We start from the raw sequence: 25,228 nt of genomic DNA on the forward strand, positions 1-25,228 counted from the left end.
GCAAACGATACTGGTAACTTCCAATGGAGGAAATGCATACCGCACTCAAGTGGAATGGGAAAAAAGGAAGGCCAAACAGAAAGGGGTTGCGTTTTTCCAGCTACAAGCAGCTGGAGGGAAAATCCTTCCGTTAAGCCCTCCTATCACCCTATCACACTGCATTATGTAAGGGTGGCGCAAACAACGGCGGCAGGAAGTGTGTGCCTCGCCTCATCCTATTCTGCGCAACAGCTGTACGCAAAAGCTCTACAACGACGCACGCAATACGAAGCGAGGCCGAGCCGAGCTTCCACGTGGTGCCGAACGAGTAACGAAATAGACGCATGCTCACGGGAGAAGGGAGGCGCGATTGGAATTGGGGCGGGGGTTTGGTCTCTCCCCGCCCGATCCGTAACCGGTACCACTACAAACACACTCATATATATAGTCTTCGTGGTTCGGTGTGTTAGATCGTACTCAGTCAGCGACCGTCGATCAGCGAAGAAGCAGCAGCAGCAGCATCGAAAGCGGCTTTATCGGTTTATGTGAGGTTGTGAACACCAAAAGTGAATAATAATAGTGTCCCATTGCACAAAGTGTGTGTGTGTGTTTTACCTGCATACAAAAATGGCCAAAAAGTGTAGCAGTACCGTCATCTTGCTCCAGTGCTGTCTGGTGTTGCTGATACCATCGTTGTGCAGTGTGTTTGCCAAAAAGCAGCAGGAGGACCAAAAACCTGAAGGTCAGTGTGCGTGTGTGTTTCGGTGTGAAACTACCTACAAAAGATTGTGAAGAGGTTTAAAGCAAGTTAAATAAGAAATCCGCTTTAATGGATGACTCACGTACAGAAAGTGTGGCCATCGATTCGGGTTGATTCATTTGCCGAAGCCACGCAACGTCAGCGCGTAACGGGTTCTTTGCTTTTGCTCACCCCCATTCCGGTACGATCGCCATCATGATCATCATCATCATCATCGGTGCGTGAGCTTCTTCAAACCACCACGACTACACACACATACGCGCGCCCAGTGTTCCCGGTGGGGTCAGGTGGTCGAGTTCTTGGGGGATGGAATCATCCACCTGGAACCGGTTTTCCACGACTTACTTTCTTTACGTGTGTTGGTTCGTTCTGGCATGCTGCACATTCGTCGGTATTGTGTAAACTGTGGCTAGAAGACAGAAAAGAGCGGGAATGTATGATTCTGGTGTTGAAGCATTAAAATGACCTAACTTTCACCGTCGATTCGGCTTATCTTGTAGTTGCAATTTTAGGTCCTTTTCGATAGGATTTGATCAAATGTTTCTTTTTGTTAAATGATATTAAATCCAAATACATTCTCTAACAACTTCCTCGTCACATTTCTTCACCCCCCATAGAGAGCCTTTTCGAGCAGGACCTCGGCGATCAGTTCAAGATCGACGCCTCGACCCAAGGCCTGCAGAAGGTGAACCTGCGCTGCGGGGCCGACTCGATGCGCATCGAGCTCAAGACGGAGGAAGACTTCCAGGGCGTGATGTACACGCGCGGTAGCTACTACAAGCAGACCGAACCATGCTTCGTCAAGCCGGAACGGGCCGGCCGAACGCTCGAGATGAAGTTCAATCTCGACCAGTGCCAGACGGTTAACAATGGGGAGGTGTACTCCAACATCGTCGTGGTGCAGCACGATCCGGACATTGTGACGCCCGGTGATGCCGCGTTCGCCGTGGAGTGTGACTTCCGGAAGCCGCGCGGTGTGACGGTCAGCTCGGAGATCCAGGCACGGGATAGGTAATTATTATGTGAAAGAAAGAGCGTCAAGGGGAGGTTAGAAGAGGGGTCGTCAAGTAATGAGGGAGGATTAAAGGATTTAAGCAGATAAGCGTTCCGTTTCAGACACTTTTGTACCATAGCTAAGGAATTGTTTAAATTACTCGTTTTTTTGTTTTGCTTTTTTGTTCCCGCTTTCCACCCCTCACACGCACAACACTCTCACAACACCACATACACGCCGGGCCGAGAAGCGAGGAGGAAACACCGACACCGTCGTCACGCATTACACTGACCAGTCCGGATCCGTCGGCAAACACACAAACACCGAACGAACACAACTCGGTGCACAGCGCGTCCGGCACGGTCACGTTCGTGCCGAGCCGGTTCCGCAACGCGTCGTCCCACCAGCTCCCGGAGCAGCGGGTCCGTGGGACGGTCGAAACGGTCGAAATTCCACTGCACACAACACCACAAGAACAGCAAGCAAACAATGATCAAGATCACGATCACGATGAGTTGTGATTGTGGTCTGTGGGGTTAGGCGAAAAGCCCGATCACCTCCAAACGGGTCATTGTGGTCATTAATTTATTGAAACTAGAGAGAAAATGTCATCTTCCATCGCTAATCTCCGTACCCGAATATTAACCCCCTTTTTTTTTGTATCCCAATTTTCTCTGCGCTCTTCTCCCACAGCATTGATACGTCCAAAGCTAACGCAACCGCTTCCTATCCACCCACCGATTAATACAACTCCCTCTCCCTGTGGACACTTCCCTGTCCTACTCCTCCTTGTCCCACTCGCCAGAGAACTAACCAGAGGTAATGTAAGTTCCTTCTTCTTCGGTCAACCGAAAACATAATCCCCCCACCCCTTACCCTTACAACCCCCCAACCCTTACACAACACTGACTGGGGTGTATCAAACTTCCAAGCGCGTCACTGTTCTAAGTGATCCCATAGGTAGTGTGAAAAAGTGTTAAAAAGTGTTGATTAAAGTAATAAAACAAAACGTTGTGAAAATGTCAAAAATGTGTGTAACATAACGGAAGAGACGAAAGAAAGCAAGCAAGTAGACACTATCTATACCGATTTCAAAGCGGTATTTGACAGTATACCTCTATCATTACTTGTTGCTAAGCTTCGAAAACTAGGTTTCGGTGGCTCTATATTGCCGTGGTTCAACTCCTATCTTGAGAATCGTTCTTATGCAGTTAAAATCTGTGGCTCTTTCTCTGAATGCTTTCTTAGTTCTTCGGGTGTCCCTCAAGGTAGTGTCCTTAGTCCCTTACTGTTCATTCTCTTCCTCAATGACTGTACTTCGATCCTTCCTCCTAACGGCTTCTTGCTATATGCGGATGACGTTAAAATTTTTCTTCCTGTATCTTCTACAGCTGATTGTCTAGTCCTTCAATCCTGGCTCTGTAAATTCTCTACATGGTGTGCTTCTAACGGTTTAGTCCTGGGTCCTGAAAAATGTTCCGTCTTGTCTTTCTTCCGATCTTCTACAAGTATAACTCATGCTTATAGTGTCTGTGATGCCCCTATTCCCCGTGCGTCCTTGTCTAAGGATCTTGGCGTCTTCTTTGACCCGAGTCTTTCTTTCAAGGAGCACACGGACTATGTCATCAACAAGGCCAACAAAAGTCTTGGTTATATTTGTCGCATGTCCACTGAAATTCGTGATCCCTTTTGTCTTAAGTCCCTTTATTGTTGTTGGGTCCGTTCCGTACTGGAATATGCCTGTGTCATCTGGTCTCCTGTCCAACTATCTCTGCTCCAAAGGATTGAGAGGATCCAGAGACGTTTTACAAGGATCGTATTTCGTAGGTCGCTGGGTCATCACTCTATTCCGCTTCCTTCGTATGACGATAGATGCACTCTATTAGGCCTTGCCAAATTGGAGCACCGCCTCTCGGTCGCTCAGGCTTCTTTCGTCGCTGGCATATTGCTCAATACGATTGATACCCCTTCACTTCTGTCGCGCTTACATTTGTATGCACCTTGTCGCACCTTACGTTATCGTTTTCGTCTCCAGATACCTATATGTCGTACACGTTTTGCTCGCAATGAGCCTTTTATAAGAGCTATGTCGTCTTTTAATAGTACTTCTGATCTGTTCGATTTCAACATATCCTATCCTGTCTACCGATCCCGTCTTCGCTCCTTTTCCGTACCATAAACTCCTTCCAACTCCTTCGTGAATAATTGTATACTATAGTCAGTAAGCACTATTTCTGTAACCCAACGTGGCCGAGCAATTAATAAAATAAAAATAAATAAATAAATAAATAAATAAAAAGGCATTCAAAACGCTCACTTACCTCGCGTTATATCTCGTTCGCTTCACATCTAATTATCATCATGATTCGATTTGCTTCAAAGCCGCAGTAATACTTGATGTCTATTTTATATGAGCTATCTCTCTCCTTCTTCTTTAATATTTTTACCGCAATTGAACTTTCCATTAGTTTCTTAATAATCATCTTAGCGATTCAACGTAACTCTTCTCTGTTTTGTTTCGCGTACGCGCACATGCTATACATAATCCGCCTTGTTCGGCTTTTTTCTAACGTACACACACGGGGTTTTTATTCCCTTCGACAGCGGGGTGTGTGTGTCTGTGTTCCCACCAATTTTCACCCCCTTCCCTCAATCTGAGTCCGTTCCATAATATTCTATAATTCAAGCGTTTTTCCTGCGACGCGCGCACACTGGAAAACAACAAGCGTTTAAGGTACACACACCACCATCACACTCGCGAGCAATGCGATGCAATGGGGCCTTGCCTTTTAGGAGAGAAAAAAAGGGAGAACACATCGATTGTATTCAATAATTTTCGCCAATCATAATATTATCACCAAATTTTGCAATTGCTTACACAACGCAAACGTCTGTGTTCTCTTCTTCCAATCTCTCTTGCGTTTCGAATGTTTCCTTCCCTTCCTAATCACGAGGACGACGACGACGACGATCACCACGATGTGGTGGGCGCGCGCGCTTTCTTCCTTTTTTCGCCTCTGTAAATAGAGCCGAGACAATGCGCAACAACACAAAGCAAGGCAAAGTAGAGTAGAGCGGTGAAAGTAAAAAACCCTAAATAGAAACCTTAAACGTGTATGTGTCCATGCGGCGGAAACGATAATCTTAACACATTTCCGCTCAAAACGAATGCTGTTTCCTTTCTGCCTTCAATCTCAACTTATTGCATCGATCCACACTCACACACTGCTTCGTTCCTCCTTCTGTTCTGTGGACGCCTTTGGGTATAGTGCAACAACACGCCGTTTTATCTACTATCTGTGTAAATGTATAGCTAGCTTCTAAATAGTTTCTGTTGCTGTTTTCTTGCTGTTTATCTTGTCCTAGTAAGCCCTATCTATTCACAATTTGTTGTGTTGTGTTTTGTGTGTTTCACATTCTTTTAGTAGTTTCTCTCGCTTCTCGTTTCCTTCTGCTCTACATATCCCTCTCTTGTTAACATCATACATATCTCTTCATATTAATCGTTTTGCTTTGCTTTCTTTGCATTTTACCCAATTCGTATTCGTTTAACTCTTGCACTATACACTATAATTTTTAAATTATTATCAAATAAGTTTGGTTTTCGCATCCTACACACACACACACATACACTCACACACGACGTGTGTGTTCGCGCAAATTAATTAGTATTTCTAACCTTTCTTAAGTCGCCCGCGCACGGTTTTTACAGCCCACGAAACAAACAAAAATTCTAACAATTTCTCTCTTTACACGCGCGTTACTTTTACGCAAACAACAATCTATCGCAAAAACAATACAACTGTATGTGTGTGTTTAATTCGATCGAATAATAAAATGTGTGGAAAGAACTCTACTCTCTTTGAAACCAAAAAGAAACGGATTAAAACAAACATTCGCCTAACCCTAACCAAAAAGCAAAGAGAAAGACACTTCTCTGCACGCACATTTTGCCTCTTCTGGAGAGGGGCGGCGCGGTGCGGGCATGGCAGCAATGAAGAAAAAGAACAAATAGTTAAAATCTGTAATGAGATAAACGGTGCACACCCACCCACCCACCCTTCTCTGTCTGCTTTCTGCCTAACGTTCCCTGCTGCTCCGTTCCTACTCTTCCCGCTGGGATGGGTCACCGGCACCGACACTGCGCTGTGTGTGTGATTTCTTCTGCTTCTTCTGCTATCTTTTGGTTACTTTTTACTACCACTACTACTACCCTCTTCCCCAGCCGTGTGCTCTCTCTTCGGCGCTACTGGATAAGAGAATATTGTAATGCAAAAAGTACTAGAAGAGTGTACGGGGACACTTTCCTCTCTACAACAACAGCCGAAGCGAATGTTTGAATTTCTGCGCGTTGCACACAAGTGTCTATTAGAGTAGAGTTGAATAGAGTGTGTGAGTGTCTGTTTGTATGTTGCAATGTTTCAGTTCTGCCAAACGCATTACTAACTCGCTCCACACACACACATACACGCACACACACGCAGCGGAAGCTTGCACTATGTTTGATTGGCTTTTGTTTTGCTAGATATTTGTTTTGTACTTACAACCTACACCTTTACACAACACCGGCGAAGTTTGCGATCCTTCCTCCAATTCGACATCGATCCGATACAAGATCAATCATCTTATCTTCTTGCACAGCGCATTCAAACTCTCCTCCACAACACAACACAGCTGCTTCTACGCGCACGTCGGCTACCGCGCACACACCGGGCTTCCACAACAATTGGAAACACGTGGGGCGCGACCCAATATATCACACAGCAGACACACATCGAGAAAAAGGATCGGTAACAAGCAGCAGAGGCGGCACCACGCACACAATCCCCGCACGAAAACACGAATGAAGGAAAGGGGAATCGATCGATCCCCACCAACTTTCAATCTTTCCGCGCGTGTCGCCAAAACTGACACAACGAGACCGTGCTGCTGCTGCTGCTCTTGTCCCCGCCGACTGAGACGTTAGGCGTGCCTCTTACTCACTAACCAATCCCACCTCCCGCTGGACGGACTGCAGTGGGACGTCGGTGGCGAGCATTTCCTGCGCGACGGGAGAATCATTGGCACTGCTACGATCGACCGGTGTGGACGCGGTATCGTCCGGGTCTTCCTTCGCTTCCTCTGCCAGCTCCTCGACCGCCAGCTCCGGGACGGCATCATCTGCTGTCTCCACTTCCACCTCCGCTTCGTTCTTCTGCCCGTCCTCGTCGTTGCTGGGAGTGGCCGGCGTGATGGTGGTTTCAGTCTTGTGAGCGGCAGCATCCTGCTGTTCTTGTTCGGCGTCCTCCTCGGTGGTTTCCTTCTCCTCCTCGATGCTTTCGTTGCTGCTGTCGCGCTTGGTGGCCTGCAGCTTGCTGCTGCTGCTGCCGCCCGCCGGCGAGCCCGCCTTCATCAGCCTCGGATCGGTGGCGCGGAGCGACTCGGAGTCACCGATGCCGTCCCCGCTGGGACGCAGCACCAGGTAGAGCAGGATGTCCGACAGCGAGATGATGCCGATCACCTTCTTCAACTCGTCCACCACCACCAGCCGATGGACCTCGACGCGCACGATACGCTCCATGATGGTGTAGAGCGTTTCGTCCAGCGTGCAGTGGTGTACGCCCTCGAACCACGCGTTTCGATGTTCGTTTGCCTTCTTCAGGGACACGTCCAGATCGTTGTACGTTTTCTCGGCAGCCAAGTTCTGAAACGGAAGGTGTGTTTAGTGGAGGGCGGTGGCGATGATTTCGACTGTGCCATTAGTTCGCAACGATTCACTCACAATAACATCAAACTTGGCGTAAATGTCCGTCAGGCGCCCCTCGGAGTCGACCATCGGCAGAGCGGACACGCGCCTATCTACGAACTTGTGCAGCGCCGTTATGATGCTGGTATCTTCCGTCGCCGTTTCGATGTTGTTGTAGCTGCCAATGCGCACCTCCCGGAGGGTTTTCTGCATGTACGATGGCTTTGGTAGTTCATTTATCTGCAACGAACGACACGTTTGTTAACAAACAGCTCTTTTTTCAACCGTTCGCTTTCACGACCGGCGAGCGTACTTACATATAAAAATAGGAATCTAAGTATCCTCTTGTGAGTCAGTATATACAGCACGTTGCCGGTGACCGGATCGATCACGGGCAGCCGATGGATGCGGTTGTGTACCAGCATCTTGATGGCATCGTACAGCGACGCATCTGGACCGATGCTAACGAGCTTCTTCACGTCCTCCTGTAGCACTTCTGTACAATGTACACACACACACACACACACACACACACACACACAAAAGCAAATTACTTATTCTGGTCCACAGTTCAACCCCCCTTCACAGGTACTTACTTCGCCAAGTGTCCAGCTTGTGCTCCTCGAGCTCGTCCATCGACGCGTTCGGTGATTTGTAATACATTTTTAGAATCTTGATGAAATCGGTGATCGTTAGCATGCCGACAAACTCTTGGCGCTTCGAGTCCCACAGCGGTGCCGCCCGGACGCCGTTGTAGACGAGCGCGTAGAACGCCTTCTTCACCAGCAGCTGGGTGTCGAACACGACCAGCTTGGCGGAGGTCGGCACCAGATCGTAGCACTTATGAAATCGGAAGAACTTGACAAATATCTGCGACTCATCTTCCTCTGCAAAAAAAAACAAAATGAATGCAAACAAAAGGCAATTAGTACGAGATTTCAATGATGCACACTTACAGCACACCCTCCGAGCTATCGAAATAGGACTAGACCATCCCACCCCCTCGCGAACACTTTCTGGCCGACCTTTCTTCAGCAGCTCCGCCAGATGCCGCTTCCAGGCGCTCGAGATTGCCTCAAACTCCTTTATGCTCTCCAGCGGGTACGTTTCGGTGTTGAAGAAATCGTGGAATCCGGCCCCCAGAACCAGCCGGCCGGCATAGTTCGAGTAGAAATGCAACGTGGGCCATGGCTCCCGGCCGGCAAACCAGCGCCGCCTGCAGCCATAGTTGGACCGTTTCTTAGGGTTACTAATTTTCTTAAAGTTTGGATTCACATAACACACTGTTGTACGCGCAACCGCGTTTCGAAGAGCAAGGACAAGAGAGACACATTAGGCAAAGGACGACCACAGACCCTCTCCGCAGATCGATTGAACGTTCGAGTGAGTGAGTGTGCGTGTAAAGATGGGCAGCGTGAGGTTGTTGCATTCAAAGCACTTACTGCAGGTGATGTTAAGCAGCGGCAAATGAGCTCCTTTCACATGGTACATGCAGAACAGATATATACACACACAGACAGACATCAAATCTATTACACAAACCCGCTCTATCATCACACCAGAACTCTTCCATGAAGATGTACACACAATTATGAGCGAACAGTGAAGCGAGCGAAGGGAGGGTGTGTCGTGTCGTGTACATCAGATACTTTCAGATTTTGCTTCTAAGGCCTCCTCCTCCTCCGGCAGCACCACTGCTGCCCCCGTCCGGTTCGGAACAGGACCCCAGACAGCAGCTGCTACTGTCCTGGCTAAGGCTGCTCGCACTCGAGCAGGCAGAGCTGGTGAGATTGGACGCGATGCTGATAGTACGGTGACTGTGCTCGCTGCTATCGGACATGCTGATGCCACTGCCGAAGCGACTCAAACTGTCCCACGTTCCAATGCCGGGATCCATTCGGGAAGTTGGTGGTAGGTAGTTAGCACAGCAGAGGGATGTTGCAGAGGAGGAATTAGTTTCACACTCACGGAGAACACACGCTTGGCGTTAAGCTGTAAACACACATTCACAACATACGGTGCTCTATTTCTTGGTTTGCGGCATATAATGACGGTTCTACAGTGCACAGATAGGAAATGAGTATACTAAACATGATCAAGCGTTTCGACTTCAAGACGCCTTTGCAGTCGTTCACTCTGAACTATCAGTTTATTCTTGCTAACTACTATGGAGTACAAGATGCCCGCGTCTCGTCTGATCCCACCACTTGTCCTTTACAACTGCACCCTCCCCACAAGTTACATTGGTTCATGGTCGCCGCCCATCTGGGTGTATGTGTTCAACCACCACACAACTGACACTAATTGATGGCATCTAATGAATGTCGGATTTGTTTTCAATTTACATCCCATAGTACCCGCTGCTGCCAAATGGGAACATAATGTCAACGACGCAAGGTGTGGTACAGATTTTCCCCCGCGTTCCTGACCAATGTTCGGCGAAACCGTTGACAGCACCTGTTGACATTCTAGTTTCGGCAGGTTTGTTCGGCAATCGGCCCACTGTTGCTCTTTGAAATTGGCCCTCTTATTGGGCCGAAACAGCTTACATTTTGGGATCGTTAAAACCCAAACTCAACAAGAGCAACGACCCTCTGCTGTGATGATGCTACTTTCTCGTTAGATCATCCTCGTAAATCACGGCGCACGAAGGTTTATTCCCAACAGAACATCTCGCACACCAGTGTGTTTACACAGTAGTGCTGCTGCTGCTGCTGCCCGCCCTGCGCTAGTGCTAAGGTTGTTACCACCATTGTTGTAAAGTTCAGCCCCTTCCGCTTCCTTTATTCGCGCATGAGAGCTGTATGGTGTCCGCCGCATGACGATCGAATAATTAGCGATGGGGTGGCCGCCGGCGGCATCCATCGCCACCGCCATCTCCCCCTGCTGTTCCATCAACAAGTCTAGACGTTATGGGTGGTGATCGACGCCACCACTTGTAGGATTAAAAATATCATTCACAGTGTTGTACAACCTCGGTTGCTGTTATTCTGCCGCTGTTTTATTACACGGCAAAAACGAACGATCAGCTGTGACAATGGGGCTACTACATGCGGCCAGCCAGTTCGGGCATTAACGCCTTTGTGACTGTGCTTTAGCCACACACCACACACAATCACACCCCGAGGAGCCTGAAAATAAGATGAATGATTCATGCCAGCCAGCGCACAATGCGCACGTATGCGTCGCATTAATTGATCTTGATTTATCAAAACAGCTCAACACATAACCGCGCGTCCTGACTATTAATAACACAGCTCTCACTGCCATCACCACTACACCTCCTGTGTCAATGGCAGAGGAGCGAAGGGCAGAGGACTTGCCTCTACTACACTACTAGGCTGGGCGGCTACTGACGACAGAACCATATGTTTGACGGTGCACGGCCAGTCCTCCACGTGTCACGCGTGGGTCACGATCGACCGGGCGGGGATGTACGCATCAAAAACTGAATTGCCTACGCGCGCGCTCATGTGACGTCATTCAGGTCACAAAACATCACTTACTTCTTCTCAACCCTTTTCGCTCTCTTTCCTTCCCTGTCTCTGATATCTTCATCAAGTAAAACAACAATCTATCTACCATCAAGTATCGGCGCAAAATACGTTAAAATGTGTATTCCTGCCGCGCTCACTGCTACTCTAGAGATTGGTTTTCTGGCGCGACACATGACTCTCCTCGCTGAGGAGAACGCGTGCCCGCCGAGTGTGTGTGTATAGTGAATGATTTCCAATATTTTCCTCGTACGCTCTATTTTTAAAAGTCAATCATGGGGCATACAGGGCATACAGGAAGTCAGCAAACAAAGCGCACACGATATTTGTTTGCCCTTTAGAGAGCAAACCGAAACGGCGTGATCGAACGCTATTGCTACCCCTAAACGGAAAGTATGTGCATTATTAGACGAGGGGAAGTTGATTTCTACGTGCCACAACATCCACAGTGTTAGTAAAGGGGGTACACCACGTGTGCACTACTGTAGCTACAACACATAAAATGCATCCTGCAAACACAGCGAGTGCTGCCAGAGAGAGAGAGTTAGTTGAAACTCCTTTTCGAAACGACAACTAAAATGAAAACTATTCTATCGCTTCGACATTGAGGGTGAATGAGTCGGTTGGTTGGTTGGTTGGTTGGGGAAGGGGAGGAACCATATTTACACAACGATCACCACACTACGCAAAAATGGCAGAGATTGTCGCGGGGCCGGGATGACAACGTTCGCCCTATATCACTCAACTGTTCGATAGTTCACTAAACGAGATCACGGATCACAGAAAGGTTTGGTATACACTACAACAGTACTACTCTACACCGACGGCGAACCGAAAACACATTCCAGCTGCGTAAGAGGAAGTCGAAGAGATCGCTTCAAACGCGGAAGAAAGAAGAAACGTTCACTACGCAAACGATCGCGACGGAAAGCAAATTCAGGGTCTTCTCTTCTACTGTTCGTTCCGTTTGTTGCTAGTTTCGCCTTCGCCACGATGGTGTGGGGCGATGTGTACAACAAGCACTCCCAGCATTCACCGATCAACTGATCCGTGTGCTGTTCCGACAGCCCCCCGGTAAGCATCGGTGGAGCATTCCGCTTCCGCTGACGACAACAAACGACGATGCTTTAACGCCATTTGCCAGCAGTCTTGTCTGCGCAGCCAGATCCTTTTCTTATACAGAGACACGGCTTTGCGCACCCCACCAAAAAGGGTAGATCGCGCAAGGGAAGGTGGTGTCTGGTGTGAAAAAGATCTTGCCCCGATCTTGACCGATCTTGACCGAGAGAGCAGAAAAGCAGCAACAGCAGCAGCAGAGCGTTCGTGCCCGTGGTCCGAAATTACAAACATTCAAGGCAATCTTTAACCGTCGTTCGTGATCGTCGTCGTCATCAGCCATCGTCGGCTGTGGTTAATTGCGCATGGTCAGTGAGAGAGAGAGAGAGAGAGAGAGAGAGAGAGAGAGGGGTGTTCGGAATGCTTCTGCAGGGTCAAGTGGTGCTAGCGACACACCGAAAGGGAGGAAAACGAGGGCGTCTTTTCAAATCTTCGTTCAATCTACTGACGGATAGTTTACAGCCGGACTCGGACGATGATCTACGTACAATATCGTAAGCTCACGCATGCTCCCACCCAAGCTGATGGAAAGAAAGCCAAGCTCGACAATTGTTTTGGAGCACAAAGGAGGTCCAACAACAGCACTATAAATTCCGAATGTACTCAGCTACACTCAAGTTCTTCAATCTTGAATATTTAAACCAAAAAGTTCAAAAGTCGTACCATTTTATCTAACTCATCATCGTAACCCAACGAAACGTAATAACATCCTTGTCTAATAAATCTTTCAACTGTCACACACAATTTGACATTTATGAACGAAGAAGCAAGTTTTCTTCGTCATGTCTTATTTCTACATCCTTCGGCCCGGTTGCATCCTTCTATCTTTCGCCGAGACGCTGAGTTAGGTGGCGAGGAGTGGCCATGTTTTGGCAATCGATCAACCGTTTGAGTGAAAAGCGAACAAACAAGTGCACTCTGTGGCGCATACTGCAGAGTTACAGAAGATCATCAAGCGGAGAACAACAAGATGAACGGGCGAGTGGCGGCGCCCCGACAGGGCCAAAATATCGATCACGTAAGGTTTATAAATACATCCACAAAACAGCGGAAAACATGAGACCCAGCAATCATATATCAGAGACACAACACTCACCTAGATCCGACAGCGGAACCTTCTCCAGGAATGGGTCGGCAACGGGCAGCTAAAATGAGAAAGAAAGGAAAGATTCCATTACTAATCGTATCTTTTGCGCAGCACACCAGCAACAGAGTAAGTATCAATAATGGATGGATGTGATCAATGGGGTAAAAGTGCATTTAATCGAGCGTCTTCTTTGGCCAACATTACGTTTTGACTGTTGTGGGCGCTGGTCGAACGGCGCAGAACGTTCTTGCGCAGTGAGTGGCTGAAGCGCGAGTACCAGGTCGGCGAGGTGTAGTAGTACTTGATGCTGGTCGGCATCGACGTCGACAGCGGACAGTCCGCGAGCTGGCTGGGCGAAACCGGGCTGCTTATGGAGCGTCCCGAGCTGTATCGTTCGCGCGCGGTAATGGCTGCGGACGGGCGAACCATGGGGCCACCGTTGGCCGGTGCTGTCGCCGACTGTACCACGGGCACATTGTTAACCGGTTGCCGGTTCGGACCGTGGTGCTGGATGGCTGCCGCGTACAGTAGCTGCTGCTGCTGCAGTGCGCTGGCCGTGTGGGCCGGTGCCGATCCACTGATCGAGGAGTGCTGCTGCCGGTGGTAGCGTGTAGCCGGCGAGGAGGAAAGTAACTTGAAACCACCACCAACCGATGGTGGTCGAATGACAGTACCACCTCCTGCCGACGATGCCGATCCGACGGAGCCGGGCGAATGTCCCGGTGTGGTTTGATGTAGATGCAGCAGCTCACCGGTGCTGGAACCGTCGCGCATCAACAGATGAGGACTACGGTTGCCATTGCTGGCGAGCAGTGCACCATTGCCACCGGGTCCACCATCGCCGCCTGCTCCGGCTATATTGATCGGATCGGTACGGGGTGGGGCACGAAACTCGGGCACCGCAGTTGCACCGTTCACTGCCGCACTGGAGGAGTGTGGCAGCTTGGGCACTTGCGGTGGTTTCGGCCGCGCCACAGACACCGTACTGGAGGGTGGGGCAGCATCGAACAGGGAAAAACGACGGAACATGGTTCAATCGCGTCGAATCCTCACCAGACACGGAAACTCATTGGATAAAAGCTTTGATACGGCACAGACTCACACTCAGAATTTGGAACAATTTTTACGCACAAAGAACACACTCGAGACCTTAGAATCACCACTCCACTCCAAACACAGCACGTGGATAAACGAGGCCACACTAACCAGACCACCTAACAGACGAACCAAAAGAAAGAGAAAACACACGCACGCACACAGTCGTTGGATATTATTTACGGATTCGGTACACCACTTGCGCCGAGGATCACACCGCTCGATCGTGTGCCATCGAATCACTCCGTCTTCAAACTGGACGTACGAAATGGACAAAGTTCCGTTGGTAACACATCGCACAACGGCACACACCACCCGCTGGGTCGGTTACATACACGATTGGTGGTAGGACACACTTGATCTTGTTCTCGTTTTCCCCTGCCCTAAAGCGCTCGCGTCGTATGGCTGTGGATGATGCGCTGCGCTGCTGCACGCGTTCGCTCGACACTAACCTTTGCTATTTGTTTACGGAATTTGCGGAGTAGAGTGAATGAACAAATGCTACATACTGCCCCCCGATCGGATCTTCAGCGATCGGGGAGAAAAAGAGAGAAGAAGGCACAGAATGCTAACCATCATGTCGATTTTCCCTTGCCACCCGACGACGATGCCAAAACGGCCACCAATCCATCACCGAAACGCCGTGTCTTATTAGCACCATTTGACTGCCCTACCTCCCCATCAGGTGGAATGGGGTGGGTGTTAGTGGTGCAACATTTGCGCAGTTCCCGCTCTCTACCCTCCCTTACCCCTCCCCTTATAAGTTTTGTCTGGTTTACGCTAAAGAGCCGAAACATTTGGCCGCCCCGACTGATTGCTCTCACGACGGTTCGGAATAACTTGTAAACACAGCTTCTCTTGCTTCCTCTGCAATTAAAAGTAATTGAACTAGAATCACCTCTTATTGATGGATGTTTGCAATTTAAATCAAATTAAATTTTTCCCCTCACTGTCTTGTTCAATACTCCACAACACACTGAAAGAACACTTGCTGGGCGCAGCAGCAGCGGTGGAAAAACACAAACCCAAATCTTTCCAAGGTTCAATAAAAAAAGGCGGCATCAAAAGGCTAACCTACCTAGATCCCCTTTTTCGCTTTCGCGTGGTCAATAGTCCCACTGATAAGATATGCGCCCCCGCGTGCTGCACACAACAAAGGTGGACAGAAAAAAAAAACAAGAACTACCACCAAACCGTCGATGCAAATCATTACAAATCCTGGCCTGTGTCTGGGGAGCCGTTAGCTCGAGCGTGGGCTGATATGAGAAACAGACAGAGAATGTAACCACCACGCATCAGTAAAGCCACCCAAAAACCCGAAACACATCCTGCCCACCCCCAGCAACCTGTTCTTTTTCCGGACACGGGGGGCAAATATTTGGTCCACACTCATTATCACCACCCCCGGGGTCCCAAGGGTGGTGGAGATGGTGATGTTGGTGTTGGTTATATACACACCACCACCGTCGTCACGACCCCTTGGAGCACACCAGTGCAGAAAGATCCCCCCCTGGAAGGAGGAGAAGCGATAACCACGACCGTACAACGTGGTCGGACGCCCGCACCTCCCCCCTGGAAACCAAATTGAAACCGAAAAAATCCAACTTCTTAACCTCCTGTCTCCCGTCCTCTCAATCCTCAACCTCCACCGGCGCTCCGGAGCGTCGACAAATTCGGCAGGCGGCAACCAACACACGTTAGTGACGCGGTTCCAGTATCAATCACTGCTGGTTTTTCGGAGGGAGTATTCACACGCGCCAGCAGCAACGAGTGCAGTAAACACACCACCGCGCAATACACTCCTCATCCACCCTGGGCCGTTTTATTGGCCATAGATTTTTGCACCACGAAACGCGCATTGGAGGAGAGGAAGCGATGGGAAGCGGCACCATCAGCTGCTAACTTTGGTATAACGCACGTCCACCGAGGGGGGAGTGCTACTTTGTCCTGACGACTTCTACCACAAATCAGGCAAGGTAGGTGCAGAGCACGTTTCCGGTTTTATTGCTCTATCGGAGTACAACACGTCAGTTGACGCGCGATCAACACAAATGTTAATCGATTTTATACACCGGGTGTTAACTGGATGCAACTAGAAACTGGTGAGAGGAGGATCAGACACACTCAATTCGGTTTCGCGATTATCAAGTTGCCTCTCGCTGCGTCTGCTATTGGAGATGTTTGTTTGTCTTCGATAACTACTGTACGGTGTGTGGTGTGGAAACTTTCAAGTGGATTGGATTTAAAACTGTTACGATAAAGCTTACAAGCGTATATCAACTTGAGCACTTCTATCTAGAGCGTACTACTACTGATAGTCGATAGATCAAGTAATCTTGTGCAATCAATTTCGATCATTGCTACCTAACTGGACGTCAGCCGCCGTTCGTTTCTCTTTCACATTCCAGACAAATGCCCTCCGCAGAGAGACTAGAGACCGGTGAGTAGGCCTAGGTCAACAGCAGCGTACTAGTACCACCAAAAACCTAATGACACTCTCTTGGAGGGACGCCGCCAAAGGAGAGCGCCTACGGCTGTGGGGAGTTACACCTCCATTCCAAAGAGTCGAACCAATCCATGAACTGGTTTTGACCAACTTCAAGGACCCTTTCAAAAGCTCCACCAAAACAGCTCACGATCTCTCCTCGGCACAAGATCACAAGTGCGACCGATCGGAGAGGCGGAGGGGGATGATGTTCTGTGCCCTTTCGGGTTAAGTTGATCAGTGTTGTTGCTTCGAAAACAAGACCCGCTGGTACACGGAGGAGATCTGGTTAAGTCATCAAGGAGTCACACTTGTATATCCGCAGTTCCCCCCGTTGGCGTTAATAACATCCGCATTGGAGCGGATTTCCTGGACAAGAGCAACCACAGCCAGCAGTTTTCAACCCGTCTAGTGGTACCCAATAGGCAAACAAACTAGCACCCTCTAACCACGATCCCTATGGCACGAACACACGTACCGCGACGAACGATCAAACGCTCCTCTTCCGATCTGCAGCTAATAAGTTTAGTGTTTAATCAAGCTTTTCGCGTTCGTTTTGCGCTATTTTTATCTCCACGCGCCGACAACACCATTTGCGCGCGATACATATTAGAGGGGGAGCGGGGGGGCTGCGTGCGTGTTAAGATGGCCGAAGATAAAAGCTGTGCGCGGTGCCGTGGACAGCAGTGGGAAGGATCGTGCGACACACTCTGCTGCCACCGTCGTCGTCGGTTTTCGTAGCGATTTCTGCGACTTCTTGTTGGACAACAACAGGGAAAGGGGACAGAAGTGGATTTGATGGTGGTGTGTCTACTACTACGACGCACTTTAATTCCAACTTTTTTGTTCGATAAACGTGAGCGCATTCACACACACACATACGCACTTTACGAGTCTAGTGGGAAAAGTCACACGCCCGGTGGTGGGCGATGAGCGGAAAATTAAATCACACGACATGCCGTCTTGATGTGTTATCGTTGATAGCGTTTTTCAATTCACGCTCGTGATCTTTCTTCACCATTTCTGTCACGCGCACACACACATATACGATCGTCACACACTGGGAGGGGCGGGGGCTCGGTGAGGCTCTATGTACGACTTTTCTACGCACTGAAATAAAACATGCTCACGAGGAGCTTCGCGGCTTTTAACACGCATCGTCGTATTGCACACCACACATCAACACGGTTCGATCAATCGCATATTTGTGGTGTCCCTTCGCGGGTGTCGCTCTTGCTTGAACGCGATCAAGTGTGATTGATTAAAAATCGCGGGTCTAAAAAATAAACGCCTTCCGAAACACGACCGCAACGTAACGTACCAACAGCAACCACGGGAAGGAAAGAAGGGTAAATTGGCAAAAAAAACACGCCGCGCGCGCCACTGTGTATGTGTGGGGTTTGTGTCCGTTTTGCGCGGATCACCACCGCGGATCTCAAGCGCGCGCGTCTGGTTTCGCGAACGAGTGAACTCAAACTGCGCGCCGCCCGGTAGACGGTTTTTCGAGGCCACAATACACAAACTCTCGTGTGCCCACCGTGCACACACATATAAACACACACTCGTGCACTCGCGCCGCCCTACCGCTGCTGCTGCTGCTGCGTCGCGCCATTCCAATCCGCCGCTTGCCCCGCACACACTCACTATCAATCTTGTTACGTTCATTCCGCGTCTTGTCCCACCGTCTTGGGTGCCACACCACAACGTTCCTTCAACCGGAGTGTGATCGTTCTGTGAACCTGCTGCTACTGATCTCACCACCCTCTAATTCCCGTCCTATGCCATAATCTGGCGAGATGGCGCCCAAGAGTGAAATGCATTTTCTAACCTTCTAACCGCCTTAGTAGCGTGTCGTAGGCTTAATAAAGCACACCGGACAAAGCACCGGAGAGCTCAACAACACGCCGGCAAGCTGATCTGACGTCACGCGCACGGTAACGAGATTGTACAGCAATCGCACACAACCACACAACACTACAGATAGACAAGTCCGGGGTGCCGGGCGCTGCCTTAGGAACCAATCAATCTGGGGGGTTGCTCCGGTGCTTAGAGGTATGTAACGCGCGGTCAAATGCCACCAGCAAACAACACACCAGGAGTGCGTTTGCTCTAATCGTGAACAAAAAACGGTGCCGGCTTGGCATTCGATAATGCTTCATCATACCGCAAAAACACAGACACACACACCAGCACAAACTGTTTCTTATCAGTTGCTTATTAACCCGGAACGTCGTCGCGAATAGCTTTGCGAATAACCCGGCGAGCGCCCGCGACCGCGCGCACGCCGAGGCGAACAATTACGTGTGTGCGTCGAACACACAGACGAATCACGTACGCACTACTCTCTCTCTCTCTCTCCCTTCCAATTCATCCCTGTACTAGGGGTGTGTGGTGGCAGTGACGGTGGAATCGAGAAGGCATTATTCAGTAACATAAAGTGACCAAGTTTGTACAAGGTGTTTGTCTCGAGAGCTCGTCGGAATTGTTTCCTAGCGCACTCCCACATGGGACCGGCGGGGGTCGGTAATGATTAACCGGATAGCTGACGATAAGAAGCGCTGCTGAGAGGCTTTATCTGAGCACCTCCCCACACACACACACACCCCAATTGCAATGTGTTGCAGTGGCCCGCAATTGTGTTCTGCCTATTGCGTATCGCAAACTCGTGGATGAAGCTGATAACGGCCGTAGCTGAAAGATTTTTGAAAGATATAAACGATTTGGTTTCAACATCTAGATGAGTATTTACAGCTTCAGGCTCAAACTTTTGAAGTTCTTCCAATATCTATCACAATTTTGCGAAGATATTTCATGACAAAATCTCTCGAACTAAAAGGTTAAATAATTAAACTTAATTTAATCCCACCGTATACTGTGCTTCTTGTGCCCTACTGCAGTAAGCAAACGGTAAACAACCGAGATTATTTGACGAATATGTATGAGAGTGTACAAGCACACACCCTCCTTTCTACGGTCGACACAGAGTGTACCCCGGGGGCACCAAAACATTGCCTCCATTGCACAACGCGCGCCAAACTGTCCCTCCCTGCACGACATTGGGGCCTGTTGGAAGAAAACACTTTTATTGCCAATTAGTCATCACACACACGCTGCTTCGTTCGTTTCTCAATTGAACGATGGATCATTGCGGCCACGACACGACGACCGACCGATGGCGCACCGTAGGGAGCGACGATTGCTTATCAACAGTATTTTTACGTTTATTAACAGTGTGATAGACAAGTTGACGCCTTAAACAATTGAAGCTATATGATCGAGTGAGTTTCAAGTGAAAAATATAAACCGACATACGAGCGACGCATTCTAAATCAGACCGATCAGCACCGTACACCACACACTGTCACTGGGTTGTCATGTCGCTAATTTTATTGTTTCATTAACGGTGACGGAATTGTGATCGACTTTGTCAGCCTCACTCGTCTCCAATAGAGTCACTATTAGACTCATCGCTTCACCAACACCAACACACACACACACACACGATATGAAGCGTGCAAATAAAATATTGTGCAGTAGTAGTAAAATCATTCATTTTGCCTGTATCTCTCACTTGAAGATGACCAGTAGTTGGCGCCAGTGTACCGATCTCCCTTCAAAGTGCCATTCATTCCTAACGCTTGTTTGCACTGTTCCTATGTATGACATTAAATCCAATTTCGATCGTGTCATTTCCAACGGAACAAGGGCCTGCTGGAAGGTCCAGCGTCATTGCAAGTTAGATCTTTCTTTGTCCGCCAGGCACATTCAATGCAACGATCGGTATTGTGCGGTGAGATGGTAGTAGTAGTAACCCGGATCGCAAAACAGGGTGCTAATTTGATACAATTCACGTGTCAACTTTGACAGGTCGACATTTCCGAGCACAGTAATATCAGTCGTGGGGCGCCTAGTTTGAACAGCAATGCGCCAGCGATTGGAATAATATCAATCATTGTTGTCGCCACAGCGAGGATGATGCGATAGGTTTACGAAGGGAAGCTGTTATCTTTCCGGCTAAAACACCCCGACACGGTGTTGTGTTTGGGCAAAAAAAACAGTGCCTTTTCCACATTATTTCTGGAAGACTATCTTTACAACAACAAACACACTTAAATAAGCAATGATTGGTTAAATTAAAAAAGTAAACAATAACAATACAATGTATCATTACTCGCGCGCTGATCTTGACCATCATCAGGCATATTGACGCGCTGCAAAACCGCTCGAATCTCTCCCCTTCACTCGACAACCACGTGGTGCTCGCAGTTTGCGCGGTTCGCGCCTACACCGTATGCAATCCGTACAGCACCACGCAAGAACGTTCCGCATACGATTCGATTTGTGATCGATTTGAGTTGAAATCGTGATTTGTTGATGTATATGTGAGACGGAGCGTGATGGTAGTGTATGTAGTATGATTTATTCACAAACTTACCCCTCTTGAGTCACGGAACAGGATCGCAGCATGATACGGATCAAGCGTACCGTCCGCCCGAAGTCCTCGCGTTGCTCCTAGCGATGCTCGCCGACGTTCTGCCAGTTCGGCCGAGGCCCTTCGCATATGAGCGGCTGTTGGGTGGGAGAAAGGTAAAAGAAAAGGCGTGTGTTACTACGTGTGTAAGCGTGTGATGTGTAGCGCGGCGGCATCTGTATTTACTGTCGCTAAATATTTGTCAAATGCATTTCTCTGATTCAGGAAGCTAAAAAGACCGATTGCGTGTTTTTTCCATTTGTCCGTCGACTGCGACCTTAAATAGTATATACCGTCTGTGACCCGGACACAGACAACACAACAGACGTCAGGGGCAAATGAGTAATTTGCTTGTAAGTCTACACACAAAAAAAAACCCTAAACCCCGTGTTTCGACACACTTGATGCGTCACGTACGCGCCCAATACCGTTCCAGCAAACCCTTCTGACCGGACGACGAAGTGGCACATTCCATGTACATCAAAGGTTCACACAGCGAAGAAGCACTGTGCGATGAATGTTCTCGAGGGAACACGGTCATGGATATGCAAATAGAATAAAAAAAGACAAGCGTTTGATTTGCAAATTCACGCCAGCGACAGCGCGAAGGAACACAGGACCGACAATGACCGGGCAATGTTGTTCGCACGAAGGTCGACTTTGACCGGGGAAGAGACTGTTCCAGAGACCACGTGTGTGTAGGTAATAGTGTAACTAACGAGTTGCATTCGTTCTGCATTCATTTCTGCGAGTTGCAGCAAAAGAGGAGCACCCCACACCCCACATCGTTATTAGAAACCTGTTGGATGGACAGGTTTGATTGGTTCTAGCGTTCTAGTAGCTTCAAACGGGGAACACCTCCTTCAGGGTGTAAAACGATGGTTCCCCCCTCCTACTAGGTGCGTCACAACACACGCGGGATAGTTGATGGGGCAGGTCAGTAAGCTTATCGTGTAATAGTGCGCAGTTTACTCACGAATAAATGTAAACAAGTAGCACTGGAAGCTTGAGGACACAGGGTATCGTGCGATACTACTCGATTGCTATCTCTTCCCATCCATCCAGTGGGTGTGTTGCTCGTCAAGATGATATCGCCCCCAGTGGGCAGGATGAATAAATTAATCCAATTATAGTAATAGATTAATTTCGATATGGCACCAATTCTGAACCCAGCCCAACAATTATTTATCGTCTGTGGACCCCCGCGTGGGACCACATCGCGATACACGACGCAAGAACGTAAAAGACTGCGCTTTCCGTTCGATCAACTTGCACACTTACAAAAAAAAAACCCACACAAACCGGACAGCAGAATGGACACACGAGGCTCAATTTGCATACACAACGTCGTCGAACGCCGTGCGAACGAAGCCGCTATTGCGCCGATCTCTATGCGCCGCGAATGCGACGTTTTTAACTAGCTCCCCGCCGACCCATAGGAGTTGTGGATGGACGAGAAGAAGCAAAAAAAAAACAAATCCACAACTGCTCCTAACCACATTTGCATAATAGCATACTTCGCTGACGCCATCGGCAAGAACGCGGGCTTGCACTGGACGTGCCTCCACTTCGTAAACAAAATCGCCGGTTCTGTTCGCCGCGGCCGCTTGGACGCTCTCGCGCGAGTTTGCCCCACTTGTTTGCGTTGTTTATCGATTTCAAACTCGGACAAACAACCAAGCATAGTCCGGAGAGTGCCCCCCACCTTTTCCAGCTTCTCCTCATCGCTTGCTTGTGACGAGGTGCAAAGCTCTTATGCATCAAAACATGTTTTGCACCTCATGCAACTGAAGGTTTTCCAATAGAAAAAAAAGGAAACGAATGCACTTCAACGGACAACACAATATGCCGATGAGTGCACGATTGCTCTGAGAAGCAGCTATAGTGCTGCCTTCTAAAACGTGTGCGTAATACATTCGCCAAAATCACTTACTATTCATCGTGTTTGCTGTGAAAAATTCATCACTGCATGAAAGATTTAAACATTTTTGCTGCTGCTGCTGCTGTACCGCAAACAAATTCCCTGTTTAACAATCCAACAACAGACGCCGACTCACGAAACAGATCCAGCGTGTCCCGAGAGAGAGAGACAGGCAGTCAGTCCCGCGGATGGTAAACACACATGTTTGTAGCCCTGCTGGTAAAGCACACCGATCTGCGGGAGCAAATTTGCTCTTCCTCACAGATTCCATTATCTCATACCGAACGTGCATTGACTTACTCAATAATAATCTACCCATTACTTCATGCGTTAATTTCTTGCCCGTGCACTTTGGACCTCATCAAGCGGCTCTCTCGCACATCGATGCTGAGAGGAAGGTGGATTTCAAGCAATCGCCAGCAAAATACACGCTTACTGTTTACAATCCCATGTAAACAACGCCCGAGACTCGAAAACCCAAGTAAGTCTGCAATCATCACCGAACCGCACCACACCACAACGCATTGCAAGAAGTAGACGTACAGATACGAACGAAAACCCCGCACCATCGCGCGTCTTCACGCTACTTGGGAGACACGCTCCGCAAACGGCTGGCCACACGCCAACGCCGCAGCGACAAACCTCTCCCTGGCTTACGTAAGCGCCTAGGTAAAGAAACCGGCAAACACGCCAAAAAAGTGATTGCAGTGGACAAAACACACCGCCTATTTATGTACACCCACCAATAAAACCGGTCGCAAGGGATAACACACTGGCGACGACTGTGTGTGCACACACATTGCCTCCCTCCTCTTGGCTCCTTGTGGGGGTGTGGGGTAAGAAGTAGTGCGAGGGATCAACAAAAGCACCACAGAAGATAATTGGCAGCTCGTTGTTGTTGAGTCCAAGCACCAAGGCACACTCCTCCTTTATACTGCGATTACATTTTATGACCGTGATGTGTGTATAGCATCTCACAATATCTTGAAATGGAGTTGTTGACGGTGTGCCCTGTTTCCCTCTATATAGAATAACCATCCTACACGGACACGAACACTGTGGACGAATTTTGGTAATAGCAATCCATCCACAATGATGATCTGCCCACACAAAAGGTGAGATCGTCGTCTCATTCGAATTCAAATTCAAAACACTACTTTGAATGGCGCTTCCTGCGCGTTGAGTTTGTTGGGTCACTCTTACCAGTAGCGGTTTTACCTTCGCGCAGTATTTTGTTATAAATTTTGTACGTCGATTCACAGTCGTCCAGTATTCGGCGCGTCTGGTCGACATCGAGCGAGCGCGATCGCGACCGGAAGTCTTCCTTCGGCGGAGCAATCATTCCATCGCCGTCCCCTGCACCACCGCGCCGATGTTCGTCCGTGTGGTGATCCTCACTGATCGACGAATGACGGGTACGGCCGCCCGGCCAAATGTGTGCCTTCTTGCCCAGATGCTTGATCATCTCCGTTATCGAGTGATGATGATGGTGGCTGTTGCTTCCGCCCTTCTCGCGGGATCGCTTTTCGTGACCATTGTTGTTCGACGTCGACGATTTGGATGCCGTCGAGTGGCCACTGTCGATGCTGCTCTGCGAGATGCTCTGCGTGAGCTTGCGGGCGAAGCTGCTGTTATCGAACCGGTTCCGGTAGCCCAGCAGCCGGTTGTTGGAGCTGTTCGAGCTGGACACACCGGACGAGGCGTACTCGTCGAGCGAATGGAACCCGTGGTTGCGCTGGAACAGCAGATTGCGCTGATGGTCCGACGTGAGCGGATACGCCGGATGCTGATGGTACGCACCGGTGTGCGTGAAATACTGATGGTCCGTCTTGTACTCGTAGATGTCGTCCAGATCGTGCGGAAAGTAGCCGGCAGTAGTGTTGTAATGATGGTTCGGTGGCGAACACGCACTCTCCAGCGAACCACGCCGTGCGCTCTGTGAACAGTTCAAGAGAGGAGTCCGTCTCAGTGCATGTGTGCTAAAACCGACGACAGACAGACTTACTGCACACACTATGCGAAACACTTACCGGGTTGTATGCGTTCGTGCGCGGGTCCGGCATGCGCTTGGACATGCGCTTGATTCCGTTCGCTCCGGCAC

General features: G+C 49.1%; 2 protein-coding genes across 2 annotated transcripts in view; one reads left to right on the forward strand and one right to left on the reverse strand.

Annotated features, from left to right (window-relative positions):
- Nucleotides 1–452: 452 nt before the first annotated feature.
- LOC1281732 (uncharacterized) lies at nucleotides 453–2,762 on the forward strand. The gene is made up of 3 exons (XM_321684.5): nucleotides 453–721; nucleotides 1,357–1,750; nucleotides 1,984–2,762. Exons 1-3 carry the CDS (start codon nucleotides 607–609, stop codon nucleotides 2,252–2,254), a joined length of 780 nt encoding a protein of 259 aa, XP_321684.5. The 5' UTR covers nucleotides 453–606; the 3' UTR covers nucleotides 2,255–2,762.
- Nucleotides 2,763–4,124: 1,362 nt separating this feature from the next.
- The window catches only part of LOC3290476 (uncharacterized), a 58,906-nt gene continuing 37,802 nt past the window's right edge, over nucleotides 4,125–25,228 (reverse strand). The window contains exons 8-13 of the mRNA XM_061663549.1: nucleotides 21,171–21,304; nucleotides 13,165–13,213; nucleotides 8,055–8,345; nucleotides 7,776–7,954; nucleotides 7,495–7,698; nucleotides 4,125–7,416 (exon numbers count right to left, since the gene is read on the reverse strand). Of these exons, the coding sequence (XP_061519533.1) occupies nucleotides 6,709–7,416; nucleotides 7,495–7,698; nucleotides 7,776–7,954; nucleotides 8,055–8,345; nucleotides 13,165–13,213; nucleotides 21,171–21,304 (1,565 nt within the window). The 3' untranslated portion in view covers nucleotides 4,125–6,708. The remainder of the gene's footprint in view (nucleotides 7,417–7,494; nucleotides 7,699–7,775; nucleotides 7,955–8,054; nucleotides 8,346–13,164; nucleotides 13,214–21,170; nucleotides 21,305–25,228) is intronic.

The sequence above is a fragment of the Anopheles gambiae genome, chromosome 2, assembly GCF_943734735.2.
Source record: "Anopheles gambiae chromosome 2, idAnoGambNW_F1_1, whole genome shotgun sequence".
Lineage (NCBI taxonomy): Eukaryota > Metazoa > Arthropoda > Insecta > Diptera > Culicidae > Anopheles > Anopheles gambiae.